Source organism: Hemitrygon akajei, chromosome 9 (genome assembly GCF_048418815.1).
Source record: "Hemitrygon akajei chromosome 9, sHemAka1.3, whole genome shotgun sequence".
Taxonomy (NCBI): Eukaryota; Metazoa; Chordata; class Chondrichthyes; order Myliobatiformes; family Dasyatidae; genus Hemitrygon; species Hemitrygon akajei.
Genome location: NC_133132.1, coordinates 118300451 through 118316766, shown reverse-complemented (window position 1 = coordinate 118316766; position 16316 = coordinate 118300451). Strand labels below are relative to the sequence as shown.

At 38.0% G+C, this 16316-nt stretch overlaps 1 protein-coding gene across 5 annotated transcripts in view; it reads right to left on the bottom strand.

Annotated features, from left to right (window-relative positions):
• The window catches only part of LOC140733475 (kinase D-interacting substrate of 220 kDa-like), a 93103-nt gene that overhangs the window by 33497 nt on the left and 43290 nt on the right, over nucleotides 1-16316 (bottom strand). For all 5 annotated transcript variants that reach the window (XM_073056864.1, XM_073056869.1, XM_073056866.1 and 2 more), the window contains exons 14-21: nucleotides 12816-12980; nucleotides 11377-11556; nucleotides 8900-9065; nucleotides 7255-7406; nucleotides 6280-6578; nucleotides 2992-3132; nucleotides 659-899; nucleotides 472-560 (exon numbers count right to left, since the gene is read on the bottom strand). In XM_073056864.1, the coding sequence (XP_072912965.1) occupies nucleotides 472-560; nucleotides 659-899; nucleotides 2992-3132; nucleotides 6280-6578; nucleotides 7255-7406; nucleotides 8900-9065; nucleotides 11377-11556; nucleotides 12816-12980 (1433 nt within the window). The remainder of the gene's footprint in view (nucleotides 1-471; nucleotides 561-658; nucleotides 900-2991; nucleotides 3133-6279; nucleotides 6579-7254; nucleotides 7407-8899; nucleotides 9066-11376; nucleotides 11557-12815; nucleotides 12981-16316) is intronic.

Sequence of the window (16316 nt, the reverse complement as noted above, 5' to 3'; positions counted from 1 at the left end):
AACCTGATTGGTAAATAAAACATTATTATTGACAGTTAGTAATTTATAGAAGGCATTATTAACATTTGCTGTTTTTCTATTCACTCTATAGAATAACAAAGAACCCTTTTAAAATATACACACATTTCATTAAGATTGGAAGGAGGAAATTGTGTACCATTATTATCAATTGTACTTAAGTAAATGTAAACAAAGACCCTGGTTTTATTCTTTAAAAGTTACTACCTTCCAAAGATTTCCAGTCTTCACCTTTTATAAATAGTGACTTAATATTCAATAGAGTCCATGGCCACAAAATAATATTCCTGACTAGATCATTTTTCTCTCTTCTTGAGGTGGCAATTGAAAGTTGATAACTTCAGCCAATACGCTTTCCAGATTACCACTAAAATTGCAGCATGGAATATTTTTTTAAAAACTCAACATCAAGGCAACTGATGAAATGAAAGCTGATTTAAAACAGTTCCTTACTCTTCGATTCAGTGCTGTTTTACTGCCAAGTTTGGTCAATTCTCCCAAGCTGTGCTGTGAAAGTTTTCTATCATTATCTTCATGCCAGCCTTCAATTAAAAAAAAACCAAGTATGTTAAATCTTTTAAACTCCCAGGGCGACAGCCAATAACGCAATGCAAATTTTAGTCAATGATAAAAGTCTTACTTGTATAATCTGAGTTTCCAACATCTCCATTAGATGGCGCTGCGGCATAAACTTTCTTTGCACTAAGCCCACGGCTGTTAAGATACACAGGCAGATGGACTATATTCCTCATATAGTCATGTCCATTTATATTAGAGTCTCTTAAAACACTGTTCAGATTTTGATTGATAGCTTTTATGATGATATGAGGATCACTAGCAAAAATAGCGATGAAGGGACCTTTTGAAAATAGAACTCTCACCTGGAAGAAAAATTGATAGTATCTCAAGTATTTCACAGATACTGAAGCATACCCATCTCCTGATAATTTAAAGCAAAAGCAGATTAATTTTCCTATTATATATTTAATTCCCATAGCAACCAACCTCTTTGAATCAACACAATTCCTAATGCTTCAACCAACTTTGTATTATGGAGCACAAACTCCTCAGTGTACTCCATCTGCAATCTCACTAATGTTTAACAAAGAGTTACCGGTATCTTTGCAGAGCTGCAAATATAGGATGTAATATGGGAATGACTGTGCATTAGAATACATGCTTTTTTCAATTTTGCATATGTTAATGAAGTTAGCATTTCAGGTTGTTGTGACCCACTAATCTTTTCCAGCAGCATCTTTTACTTCAGATTCCAGCAGAAGTTGTTTTTGTAGTTGTACTTCTTCCAAAGAAGTGAAAATCAAAGCAAAAATCAAATTCTATGTAAAATAAAGAACAGAAAGATGAAGACTAAAAAAGTAGCTATTTGTACATTTATTTGAAAACCCTCATGATTAAAATTTAAAAAAAATTAGACTTTACTCCTGAATACATATATCTGGAGATCATAGCTCAATTGGCAGTAATTAACACATGGTTAAAATTCACTTACACTTCAAATGGACAACCTTAACCTCTTCTGCAATGTTTTGTGTTTAACTAGTGAACAATTACACAAACTTCACATAGCTACAGACATGTACATATCTACGAATACAGAATTCATATTGAGGTTGTTGCGTAATGAAACTTACGAAGCACCAGGTAAACAAAGGACAACAACTTTCCAAATTTCATATTCAAGAACACATTTAAGAATGGCAAAAAGATACAGCTCAATTTTCTCCAAATAACAAATCAGCGCTGGTAGCCATGATATTACCTGTACTGCAACCTTTAAGGATTTAGCACAAATTCATTTGCAATCTAACTGCAAGCATTATTTGGAACAATAGTAGCAGAAATTTTTTTTAAAAATCAAATTTTTTTTAAAAAAAGGTACTTAAATCAAAGAAACAATTGCATTTGTTACAGGCCGGTGAGCATGACATCAGTAATGGGAAAGTTATTCTGATGGCTTCATGCATGGTAGGTAATGTCTAACCAATCCAATCATATAGAATTCTGTCAGGAAGTTACCAGAAAGGTTGATGAAGGCAAGGCAGTGCATGTTGTCTACATGGACTTCAATAAGGCATTTGACAAGAGCTCAGAGGGGAGGTTGGTCAAGAAAGTTCAATCGCTCAGCGTTCAAGATAAGGTAGAAAATTGATTCAGACATTGGTTTCGTGAGAGTAGTAATAGATGGTTGTCTCTGACTAGGTGAATGCTGCAGGGGTTCTGAGAGTCCATTATTGTTTGTCATTTATACCAATAATCTGGATGATAATGTGGTTAACTGGATCAGCAAATTTCTGGATAACAGCAAGACTGGGGGTGTAGTGAACAGTGAGAAAGGCTACTCTGGTTTGTAGTAAAGATTGAATAGGTTAGGTCTCTATTCCTTGGAACATGGAAGAATGAGGAGAAATTTGATAGAGGTATATAAAATTATATAATTAAATTATTATATAAAAGGTAAATGCAAGCAGGCTTTTTCCACTGAAGTTTGGTGGGACTACAACTAGAGGTTATGGGTTAAGGGTGAAAGGTGAAAAGTTTAAGGAGAACAGGTGGGGAAACTTCCACACTGAGAAGCTTGTGAGAGCGTGGCATGAACTGCCAGCACATGTGGTACATGCAAATTCAACTTCAACCCTCAAGAGATGTTTGTATAGGTACATAGATGGTAGGGGTATGGAGGACTATGGGCCCAGTGAGGGTCAATGGAAGTAGGCGGTTTAAATTGTATTGGCATGGACTAGAAGAGCCAAAAGGTCTGTTCCTGTGCTGTACTTTCTATGACTAATGAATATCATACAATTTCATTTTTAATTTTATGCAAAGGGATACCTGTATTTATTATACTCTTCCAATAATATGATAGTCTGCAGAACAATGTACTCATCACCCTGTCTTGCAACTGTTGATTAATAACAAATGAATCAATGTACAAACTGTGGAGATAATTCTTACCGTATCTAACATCTGCAAGACTTTATCTTGCTCACATGCATCCAAGCCATCAATAACAACCACAAGTCGCGTTTGATTCTGAGTAAAGCCATCAATTGATTTGGCCATCCGGGCCATGAGTTCCACTTCGTTTTTTAGAACCTTTCAAAGTAAATACACTTTTTTGTCACCAAAGAAATGCTCCATTTTAAATTAACTCTTACTGAGAAATAAATACTGTTCAAAACTTTCTGAACAGAAAAAAATTGTAACTATAGACCTACTCAAAATCAAAATTGATTACATGGGAATAGCGTACTTATTTTTTCCCATTCTCTTAGTTACAATTCACAATGTTATGTTTAGTCTATGAAATTTTACTTTTCCTCCCGACAGCCTTCAATTACTTTTAATTAATCTTCACCAGAGTTTAGACAGCAAGTACCAAACTGTTTATGTTGGAAGACACAACAGCTTTTAAGGTTTTCATCTAACATTAATGGACACATTCTGCCAATAGTCATTGAATAATAACTACAATTGGAGTTCGGTAAAATGTCTGAACTTGGTTCTGGAGCACTGATTTGACTGTGAATCTCTCAAGTTGATGTAATAACTGGCAGACACGGCCACTCCAGAGATCTTTGGTTGATATGAAGCTGCTCTGTTGGCTCTGCTCAAGTTCATTCAATTTCACACAAAGTTTCTTAAGTTCAATTTCAAACAACTTCTGGAAAAATAAGCTAAAGACAAAAGAGCTCATAGGAAGGAAAAAAGAAAAGAATTTTGAGAGAAAACATATATGTCATATAAAAAACAAACAGTAAAAGTTTCTATGGTTACATAAATAGGAGGAGGGAAGCTAAGTCAAACGTAGGGCCTATAGAGAATGAGGCTGGTGAATTAATAACAGAAAATTTTAAAATGGCAGACACAATCAATATTTTTCCCTGAAACTTCTCGCCAGGTAAGACATATGCAAGATATCAGAAAGGTTAATGTTAAAAAAATGAAAGAACTTACAAAGTCCCAATTACAAAGAGATAAAATACTGGAGAAACTCCAGAGTCTAATGGAGATGGTCATCAGGGGTTTAAAAGTGGCTGCACAGACAGTAGACCTATTGGTTGACATTTTTCATAACTTGCTGAACTTTGGGAGGGCACCAAGAGATTGGAAAACAGCCAAAGTGACTCCATTGTTTAAAGAAGGAAAACGACAGAAAGCAGGGACTACAGGCCACTAAGTTTAGCAGCTCTTGTTGCCAAGATGCCACACCAACCATCAAAGAGGAATAGCAAAATATTCAGGAAAGTTGAGTAGATTTAAACCCATCCAACAAGATGAAAACTGAAATTATACTTGACAAATTTGCTCAAATTCTTTTTGAGAACATAACTGGGAGAGTTGACAGAGGGGAACCTTTAGATGTAGTGTATGTTCCTTCCCAATAAACATTTGACAGGGTGCTACATGAGATGCATAAATTAAAAGCTCATGGTATAACACTGTTTATTAGAATGGGTTGAAAATTGTCCGCCAACAAAAATTGGAATAAATGGCTATTTTTCAGACAGGGAGGAGGTAACTAGTGGAATATTGCAGGGTTTGCTCTTGACCTGAACAAAGGAACAGCATATTCCATATTTCCCAATGATATAAAAATAGATGGAAGGGCATAAATGATAAAGGTACCGTGATTCTACAACCAGATATAGAAAGTGAGTAAGTGAGCAAAAGACTAGCAACTGGAATTTAATGTAGAAAATATGAGGTTGTGAACTTTGGTAAAAGAAATCAAGAAGGTAGATTATTTAATTGTAGAAAGACTGCAAGTGAATGAAGGTCAGATGAATCTAGGTGTTCTAGTACATGAATTATATCCATTACAATGCTCGTCCTATCCATTACAAAGAATACGAAGGACAATTCAATGGCTCTTCACACAGCCTTAGACCACCCAGACAACATAACCTATCTCAGGATGCTGTTCATCGACTATAGCTCAGCACTTAACACCATCATTCCCACAATCCTGATTGAGAAGCTACAGAACCTGGGCTTCTGTATCTCCCTCTGCAATTGGATCCTCGACTTCCTAACTGTGCAAATTGGTGATAATATCTCTCTCCATGATGACAATCAACACTGGTGCACCTTAGGAGTGTGTGCTTAGCCCACTTCTATACTCTCTCTGTACCCATGACTGTTTGTCTAGGCATAGCTCAAATACCATCTCTAAATTTGCTGATGATAAACTATTGTTGGTAGAATCTCAGATGGAGATGAGAGGGCGTACAGGAGCAAGATATGCCAACTAGTGGATTGGTGTTGCCTTGCACTCAACATCAATAAAACAAAAGAGCTGATTGTGGACTTCAGAAAGGGCAAGATGAAGAAACACATACCAATCCTCAGAGGGATCAGAGGTGGAGAGAGTGAGTAGTTTCAAGTTCCTGGGTGTCATGATCTCTGAGGACCTAACCTGGTCCCAACATATTGATGCAGTTATAAAGAAGACAAGACAACCACTATACTTCATTAGGAGTTTGAGGAGTTTTAGTATATCAACAAATATACTCAAAAACTTCTACTGATGTACTGTGGAGAGCATTCTGACAGGCTGCAGTACTGTCTGATATTGGGGGGGGGGGGACTACATCACATGACCAAAAGAAGCTGCAAAGGGTGGTAAATTTAGTCGGTTCCCATCTTGGGTACTAGCGTACAAAGTACCCAGGAAATTTTCAAGGAGCGGTGTCTCAGAAAGGCAGCATCCATTATTAAGGACCTCCAGCACCCAGGGCATGCCTTTTCTCACTATTACCATCAGGTAGGAGATACAGAAGCCTGAAGGCACACACTCAGCGATTCAGGAACAGCTTCTTATCCCCTGCCATCTGATTTCTAAATGGATATTGAACTCATGAACACTAACTCACTTAAAAAAAAATATTATTTCTGTTTTTCGCATGATTTTTAATCTATTCAATATAAGTATACTGTAATTGATTTATTTATTATTTTTTCATCTTCTGTATTATGTATTGCATTGAACTGCTGCTGCTAAGTTAACAAATTTCACAACATATGCCGGTGATAATGAACCTGATTCTGATTTGACACTTCTGAATATAATGTAAGGAATTATTTTCAATCAATGCTTTGATACATAAACAGATCCATTTCTTATTCAACTCATGAATGTTTTTAAAAGTTTATATATTTCTTTTGCATTCATACACCCCAATACACCCAATGTTGAAGACAATTTTTTTCCTTTTTGATTCATAAATGCAAAACACTTACTTTCATAAAACCTTCAGGCTTTAGCTTGTGAAGTTTAGAAGCTGCATGTAAAACTCGGTTTCTCTGAGAGTGAAGGACAGAATCTAGCACTTGCCACCATGTATGGCAGTTCAAAACTACTGCTAAACCAATGATGCACACAATAGATATCAGAATAGCATTAACTGTCAGCTGTTCCTCATCTGCCTTGAAAACTGCCAGAAGCAAGACACCAGCAACAAAGCAACCCAAAATAAAAATAAAGATGGCAAATGATGGGATACAGCAGGTCTTTTTCCATTTCTTCACTCCCTTCTTTCCTGTAGATATGCAAATCAACAATATTAATGTTACTGCTCCTTTTAGAGGGTAGCACATTACAGAAAATATATACAACAGAAAATTCATAGTATTTAGTTCATTTCAAAACATCAGTGCCTTATACATTTTGCAACTGTTGTAATTTAAGTACTGTGAACTGATTTGGTTCCCTTACTTAAAAGATATTGTGCCATCATTAGAGGCAATTCAGAGAAAGTTCACTTGGTTGATCCTGGGTATGGAGGGATTGTTTTATGAGGAAAGATTGAACAATTAATCCTATGTTCTTGGAGTTCAGAAGGTGAAGGCAATTTTATTTCCATGTGACACAAAAGTAGTCTATTCAGTGAAAAGGAGTCAGGAACCAATGTAGTGTTGGGTAGAATTATTGGGTGAATGGAATTTCAAGTAGGTTAGAATAGCACCAGCAAAGTCTTAGAAGATCTTGTTTCAGTGGAATTTGGCCTGAAATAACCAGTGCACTGGAATAATCAAAATTAGAAGTAACAAAGTTTAGGGATTTCAGGAACAGATGAGTTGGGGCAGGCAAGAACTAGGTAATGTTATAGAGGTGGTAATACTCTGTGCAGACCAAAGCTCACTGAGATCAAATATAATATGAAAGTAACCAACAATCTTGTTTGCTTTAGCAATGTTTTCACTGCTGATTCATACCTTGTGTATCTTCAGTCTTGAAGACTCTGAAAAGTCTTGTTGCCAGAAAACCAAATTCTTTTTCACAAGCATCAGAAAGAGTTGCAATCATCTCAGCCATAGACGTTTCCCCACCAACACTAGACAATCTATTGTAATCTGTAAACATAAATCTTTTAAACAGAAAAGGAGAAGTTTTAAATTAATTAAGCTTATTAAATCATTGAAGACAACGTGTAGTGTATTTGAATGTTTAATATGCATTTCTTAAATTGGAAAATTAGAAAAAAATCCAAAAAAGTGCATTAAAGTGATTCAAAGGACAATAATTATAAAGACAATTCTAGAAAATGATTTTAGTGTGACACATTTGGCTCTTCAACTGATTTCAGGTATTATATATGTTGTCAAAAGACCTTTTGTTGATCATTTTCAAAACAAAATGATATCCATAAAATATCCATCAGTAAAAATAGCCTGACATAAGACTTTATTCATACTACATGGTAGACAAGTCAAAATGAAATATGAACTGATCTAAATTATTTATAAACTAAAACTGGAAGTTGGGAGAGAAATTGGACAATTTCCTTAGACCAGTTTTTATTTCTATGCATTTACAGTCCTGTGGTAAAGTCTCAGGTACACACACATATACATATAGACAGTGTACCTATGACTTTTGCACAGTACTATTGTGATTTTATGTATTCCATTGTCCTGCTGCCGCAAAAAAAAACTCATGACATATGTGAATGACAAGAAACCCAATTCTGTTATGCGTCTCTATTGTGGATTAAGAGCGGGAAGAGTATAGGGAGAGTGGAATCACTTTTGGAAAAAGGGGAAGGGAGAGGGGAGGGAACGGGAAGCTCTGTAATAATCAGTAAACCAACTGTTTGGATTCCAATTACCTTACCTGGTGTCTCAGGGGTATGACTGCACCCACACCATCCCCCTGCCCCTGGCACTTCTTTGCCACGTATCCCACACCCCTCCTGTGGCACTCCATCCTCACTATTCTCAACATCCTTTACTCCTGCCAGATTTACAAACTTGCTCTCTACTCCACGTCAACAAACACAGTCCTGTGCAAAAATCGTATATCTAACTAGGGTGCCTATGTGCCCAAGACTTTTGAATGGTATTGTAATTTGTAAGCATTTCATTCTATTCAAAGAAAGAAAATCTAAAAACAGCACGTTGAAAACTTGAAATCAAAACAGAAAATGCAGGAAACATTTAAAAGGTCAGAAGGGTCCTGGACTAGAATACATATGGACCTGAAAGATTCAAGATGGCGCCAAGCTGCAGATGACTGTGGGTCTGTGGCTCAGACTTAAGAATTTTTAGGTTCACAGGGATTGCTTTTGGAGATAGCATGGGAAGTTAGGTGTTGGATTAAGGTTTATGGACAGGAAAGAGCAGTCAGAAGCAGTAAATAAAGAGCTAGGAGAAGGAGCCAGTGGTCAATGTTCCAGATAGAGCACTCCCTAGGCCTGAGGTCTGCAGACCCAGAGCACGAAGGCCAGCAAACCCTGAGCCTGGCAGGACCCAGGGTTGGAGGTCCATGTTGACAGCAAACAAAGAAGTTTGAAAATTTTATAGAACATCAAGACTGAAGTGATAGAAATCGATATCAGGTGATTTAAAAATTGATCTTTACCTGACAGGCAATGCTCTGGAGGTTTGCTCTGGTAGTTCTGGTGGGTTCACAAACATCAGTTTAAGCAGCAGTTCCAAATAGCTAATTTGCCGTGCAAGCTTAGTACTCAATACCCAGGCCCAACTCCAATTTTCTCCTTCTTGCCGACCACCAAAGTAAATAATTGCTTTGAACATTAAAATATTTAAAAAAATATTAACTTGTTGTCCTTCAACATGACGAACCAACAGAGAAGACAGAACCTGAATTGTAAGGTGCAGTGATTCAGCATTTACTGGGAAATATTAAATATATCAACATTCATACCAAATATTTCTTCCTATTCTCACCAAACATATGAGCCCAAACACTAGAAGGTATTTAGAAGGTAGTACTTTCTTCAGAATCTCTAAGCTAAATTAAGTGTTTGGACTCTTATGCATGATTGTCATTTGGGGAACACTTTACAGAACCATAAATGTTGGAATGATCCTACAAATACGGAGTAGTAGATGTATTTGAATTGACGGCATTTTAATTAAATAGTTTAGGAATGACTAGAGGCCACAATGTTAAGTTTTATAAGGTTAGATGAGGTCTATGATGCTACTTTTCTAAATTCTACGACATAATGCAAATTCATGCAACCACAAAATTCCTTTGGGAGAGAAATGGATAGATTTCTTGAATAGATGTCATCTTATAGAATCACCAGGGCAGAAACAATTTCCTGTGGCATACAAAATTATGAGTATTGATAGGGTGAATGAAAGCAGGCTTTTTTTCCCCCTTTGGAGTGGATAAGGCTAGAACTGGAGGTCACAGGCTTAGAATGAAAAGTGAAATGTTTTGGGGAATCTGAAGGGAAACTTCTTCACTCAGAGGGCAGTGCAAGTGTGGAATAAGCTGCCAGCCGCAGTGGTAGATGTGGATTCAATTGTAACTTAAAGAGAAGTTTGGATAGGTACATGGATGAGAGGAATTTGGATGGATATGGTCCAGGCGCAAGTAGATGTGACTAAGTAGCAGATCAGATCAACATGAAGTAGATGGGATGAAGGGTCTGATTCTATGCTGTATTCTATGACTAGTTCCATGGAAGGCTCACAGAGGAACTTTGCTAATTTCAGGATAAAAACAATATCTGGTAAGAGTTTTCACTACTCCCAAGTCTGAGGGGGAAATAATACAAAGGCTTTCAAAATTGTTTGGCTAAATCAGATCTGCTTTGGTTTGCTACTGTTTGGACATTTGTGTCAGCTTCCTAATGTGGTGGCATCCTCAGTTCTAAACTCAGAAAACAGTGAATCTAAGACCTCACCATAAATTTGAAGCAGCAAATTATCCTAGTGCTTCAAATGCTATTCTATTCGAATAACTGTGATTCAACAGAGCTGCTGAACCAAGACCTGATCTACCTGTTATGGGGTCATAAGCATCATGTTCGAACAGATTATTTGGCAATTTATTAAATTTCTAGTTTATACAATCTTGCTGCATTGCCAAATTTGCCCAGAAGTAGGTATGTTTATTCTTTGACACATAAATCTGTGTCAGCCCACAAAATAACTCAGGTAATTGGCAAAGTAAGCCCAATTTAAAAAGACATCTTTAGAATACTTTCCACCCAAAGTTATATGTTAACACTTTACCTGAATTGTTTCCAATGGTGGCTTCCCACAAAGATCAGAACTGTGGAACCACTGTCATTATGAACAGAGCGGAAGCAAGTCGGAGCCTTAACAGGGCTTTCTCCAGTAGCCATAAAGAAGCTGCAGAAAAGGCAGCTATAGAGGCAAGGTGGAGTATGTGGGGTGTTAAGGGAAGGGTAGCACTTCTGGTGAAGGGGCATGTCATGTCCATTCCAGGCATCTCATTCACATTTGGACTCTACCAAACACTCAGCTCTCACCTGTGGCTCGAAGTAACTGTATGTGACAGCAGCCACACCCTGGCACACCACTTTTTTTTGGTGTGGGGGGGGGGGGGGGGCTAAACCAGCTGAGGGTAGCCAGTAGACTCATACCCTGGTGAGACAGGGACATGCCTGCCATAGCATGCGTAGTAAGCTCCAGTGGACTGGCCAAATGAGATCTACAGTGAGATCCAATGGCTAAGAAAGCATGGACAGCGAAGGGCATGACAAGGCATAGAAGACATCAGGTCATCCACTGCAACCAAGGAAGATCCTGATTTGTGACACTTGTTCATACCACTTGACTTCTGAGGTCAAGAGAGTGAAACTGTTGCAATCAATGGCTTTTCCACTTTTAAAACTCTCCCTCACAGGTTACCTGTCATCACAGGACACGATGAACAACTATCAGAGGCAAGGACAAATGCTGAGTGTGGCTGTAGGGGAAGACTTGAATATTCAGACTTGCTACCACAATCCCCTCCCTCCCCATTAAATGTGCTGCACGGCAACACAACTGTATTTCATTATAGGTATAGCAATAATAGCCAACAGATGTGCTTTTATGCAGAGTTAAACATACCAAAGAAGATGTAAATAAGTGCCAGCAGACTCAATCCAACTGCTACACCGAGCTTCAGATCAACTACAAAACCAAGTAATACACCTGTCCCCACAGAGATCAGGACAGTAATGAATACCACCAGCCAAGAGAACTGGAAAAGTGGTTCCACTTGCTGCCCAGCAAAAGTCTTCATTTCATCTAAAGGCAAGAATGAGAATAAGAGTGTAAAAATGTACTGCTTGCAAAAAGTCCTAATACAGATAAAATGATTTACCCAATTAAACTTCGTTGATTACTGGAATTCTCTGGGACATAAAAACATGATAAGTAGAATATTTAGTTCAAGTGTTTCCACCATTTCAGCTGAACTATGATTTAACTCTGCATATATGCCTTTTCTTTATATCCCACAACACTTCTGGCTTTTCAAAAATACACTAATATCAGCTTTAAAAGTATTTACACAAAAGATTGTGCAGATACTGGAAGTCTAGAGTAATACATACAAAATGTTGGAGGAACTCAGCAGGTCAGGCAGCTTTAATGGAATGGAATAAACAATCAATTTTCAAGCCAAGACCCTTCATCACTTTTTTCCTGTTTTGAATTTTAGCACGGTAACAGGCCCTTCCGGCCCAATGAGCCCACACTGCCCAGTCACACCATCTGATCAATTAACCTAACCCATACGTCTATGGAATGTCGGTAGAAACCAAAGCAGCCAGAGGAAACCCATGCAGTAACAGGGAGAACATACAAGATCTTTAAAGACTTCAGCAGAATTGTACCTGGGTCACTGGCGCTGTGGACAAATTAAATTTCTCCCACTTTATGCATATCAAAATATTTTAAAACTTCATTCCTGAAAAGCTTGGATTTAATTTTGTTTACACTAACATCACATGGTCTGGAATACCTCAACCTTTGGATATATGCTTTATCCACCCGATCAGATGCTCAAAACTATTATACATATTAAATAATTTCACACCTTCACTTTCAAATTCCAGCAAATACAAATAACATTCATCTAATTTTGCTTTTGTCGTTTAATTTTTCCCTTGAAGGGAAATCATAATGGTAAATGTATAGTGTACTCAGAGATGCACATAATACTGCAGAAGTGGTCATGCATTCTTGGAACACAACCTTTGTTTATGCCCTGCATAGTTTAACTTGGGTTAAATATTTCTAGACTTTCTTGACCTCACACAATATTTGAATAATCAGGCTGAAGGGAATATACTAACGAAGGTGCATACAGAGAAATAGAAAAACATGCTATTCAGCTCCAGACAATACAAGAAAAAAAAATCAAACCAACTTGTTGAAACAGGAACAAAGAAATTAAAAAACATACTGTTTCAATGGTGGACAGAAATCACATTTGTGAAAGTCAAAAATTCAGAACTAATAAATCACCAACCTTCTATAGAAGTATCATCATCATCATTTACCTTCAAGCTTTTTCAGAAGAAATGATTTTCCACTTCCCCATTGTGCATAAAGTCCAACACAAATAGGTGGCTGCATAGTTGGTTCACTTAGGATGTCAGCCAGTGCACTGCTATATAGGTCATAACCAAGCATATCCCCATCCGTCTCAGAAGGTGAGAGATGTCCTATGATCATTTTTAAAAAGGGGATTATAAACCAGAACATTTACCATCAATTAAATTAGTTTTATCATATAAATACCAAAAGTAAAGGCAGGGATCAGTGAACAATGTCAGTTAGTCTTCCACAATTTACAAATAAAAGATTGATTTCAGTGGAAAGGAACAGTTACAATAGCAAGAGATGGAAGGAAAAGGAATGGGTTAGAAGAGAGGAGTAAATAAATAGTTAAGAGATCTTAAGATCACAAAAGAAAATTACATAAATCATCCAAAAATAGCTCACTTTAGCAGAAATAACACCCAGTTTGAGTGTATAAAACTAATGTACAAGAATTAACCAAGCTAATCCAGTAAACACAAATATCCAATTAATACAAAGGGATTTACCAGGCATGTCACATAGACAAATCTGCCTTGTCATTCTAACCGCAGTTACCAAAATGATGGGAAGTATTGCAAGCATCCATTACTCACTAGGAGGCCAGTACAATCACACTCGCTTTAGATCAAGATGACTTGGGGGCAGAGTTCACTGCAGCCAGGTCTAAAGGAACTGAACTCTAGTCAGGGGGAAGAAAGCAACTGCTCTTGGATATTGAGCCATACTTGGATCTTGTTTTGTATTAAGAAGTCAGCAGGACATCTTTTAGAATTCTACTAGATAAATTGCAGCCAGACAAATAAGGGCAAATCATGTGCACCCCAGGACATTGCAGAAGGAGTTTCTCAGGGCAATAACCAATCATCTTCAGCTTGAAAAGAGGAAAGCACTAGAGCACTAGAATACAGTACAGGTCCTTCAGCCCTCGATGTTGTGCTGACCCATATATTCCTTAAAAAAAAGTACTAAACCCACACTATCCCGTAACCCTCTATTTTTATCATCCATGTGCCTGTCCAAGAGGCTCTTAAATACCCCTAAAGTTTTAGCCTCCACCACCATCCCAGGCAAGACACTCCAGGCACCCACAACCCTCTGTGTAAAAAAAAACTTACCCCTGATGTCTCCACAAACTTCTTTCCCTTAACTCTGTACATGTGCCCTCTGGTGTTTGCTATTCGTGCCCTGGGAAACAGGTACCAGCTATCCACCCTATTTATACCTCTCAATCTTGTAGACCTCTATCAAGTCCCCTCTCATCCTTCTACGCTCCAAAGAGAAAAGTCCCAGCTCTGCTAACCTTGCCCCATAAGACTTGTTTTCCAATCCAGGCAACATCCTGGTAAATCTCCTCTGCATCCTCTCCACAGCTTCCACATCCTTCCTTTAATGAGGTGACCAGAACTGAACACAATACTCTTAAGTGTGGTCTCATCAGAGATTTGTAGAGTTGCAACATGACCTCTGCTATTCTTGAACTCAATCCCTCTGTTAATGAAGCCTAACATCCCATACACCTTCTTAACTATCCTATCAACCTGTGTAGCGACCTTGGGAGATGTATGGATTTGAACCCCAAGGTCCCTCTGTTCATCCACACTCTTAAGTAAACGACCATTAACCCTGTACTCAGCCTTCTGGTTTGTCCTTCCAAAATGCATCACCTCACACTTTTCCAGATTGAACTCCATCTGCCACTTTTCTGCCCAACTCTGCACTCTGTCTATATCCTCTTGTAACCTTCAACAACCTACAGCTCCATCCACAATTCCTCCAATCTTTGCGTCATCCGCAAACTTACTCACTCATCCTTCCGTCTCTTCATCCAGGTCATTTATAAAAATCACAAATAGCAGGGGTCCCAGGACAGATCCTTGCGGCACTCCACTAGTCACCGAACTCCAGGCAGAATACTTTCCTTTCACTACTACCCTCTTTCTTTCTGTAAGCCAATTTTTTTTATCCAAACAGACAAGGTTCCACTGATCCCATGCCTCATGACTTTCTGGATGAGTCTCTCATGGGGATCTTGTCAAATGTCTTGCTAAAGTCCATGTAGACCACATTTACCACTCTACCCTCATCAATTTCTTTTGTTACCTCTTCAAAAAACTCAATTAGGTTCATGAGGCATGACCTTCCATTCAACAAAGCCATGTTGACTATCCTTGAGTAGACTGCATTTCTCCAAATGCTCATAGATCCTATCCTTAAGAATTCTTTCCAATATTTTGCAGACCACCGACATAAGACTCACCGGTCTATAGCTCCCAGGATTCTCCCTATTACCTTTTTAAAACAAGAGAATTACATTTGCCATTCTCCAATTCTCCAGTACCTCCCATGCAGCCAAAGAGGATTTAAAGATCATAGCTACTGTTCTAGTGATCTCTTCTCTCACTTCCCACAGCAACCTGACTTGCACTACCGTACTTCCCCTTTTCTATTTTCTAATTATGATTTATAATCTAAATTTTTATTATATTTTCTTCGATTTGTACTTCAGGGAGCGCGAAGCGCAGAAACAAATATCACTGTGATGATTGTATGCTTTAGTATCAATTGTTTGGTGACAATAAAGTATTTGTATATCACATCCGGCCCTGGGGATTTATCAACCTTGATGTTTTTAAGAAGATCCAACACTTCTTCTTCCTTAATCTCCATATTGTCCAGCACACAGGCCTGTTCTATTTTGACCTCACCCTGATCAAGGTCCTTTTTACTTGTGAATACTGAAGCAAGGTATTCATTTAGGATCTCCCCAACTTCCTCCGCCTCCAGGAACATGCTGCCTTCTTTATCCTTTAGCGGCCCCACCTTCATTCTTGTCATCCTTCTGTTCTTCACATACGCATAGAACGCCTTGGGGTACTCCATAATCCTACATGCCAAGGCCTTCTCATGCCCCCTTCGAGCTCTCCCAAGTCCATTCTTTAGCTCACAAGGGTTCTTAAGCAACAAGGGTGCATGAGAAAATGTGGACAGGAAGAATCCAAAGTAGTATAAAAATGCATGATAACAAAAGGAATGAGTAGCCTCTATGAAGCACAATATGGGAGCTTGTGGTTGGTAGCTTTGCATATGCTTTCAAAAGGAGGAATAGTTGAGTGTGGAGTGGATGGTGGCAAAAATACTGACACACAAATAAAGGAAAAAATGTGAAGTATCAGAAATAATAAGCAAGAAGGGAGAATGATTCAGCATCTTAAAATTGTTAAGTTGCCAGACCATAAAAATTCATTCCACAGGAGAAAAACTTGCTAGCTCTGATTGTAGTTTTTTTTTTTAAAACCTCTGGCTAAAAGTATGGAGAAACATGACAAATATAACACAGCTGGTTAGAAAATTAACAGCCCAATTATCTATAGCCCAGAGACGCTACAAGAGATAAAAATTCCAAAAGACAATAAAGATGTAAGAATGTAGAACATAGAAAACCTACAGCCCTTCGGCCC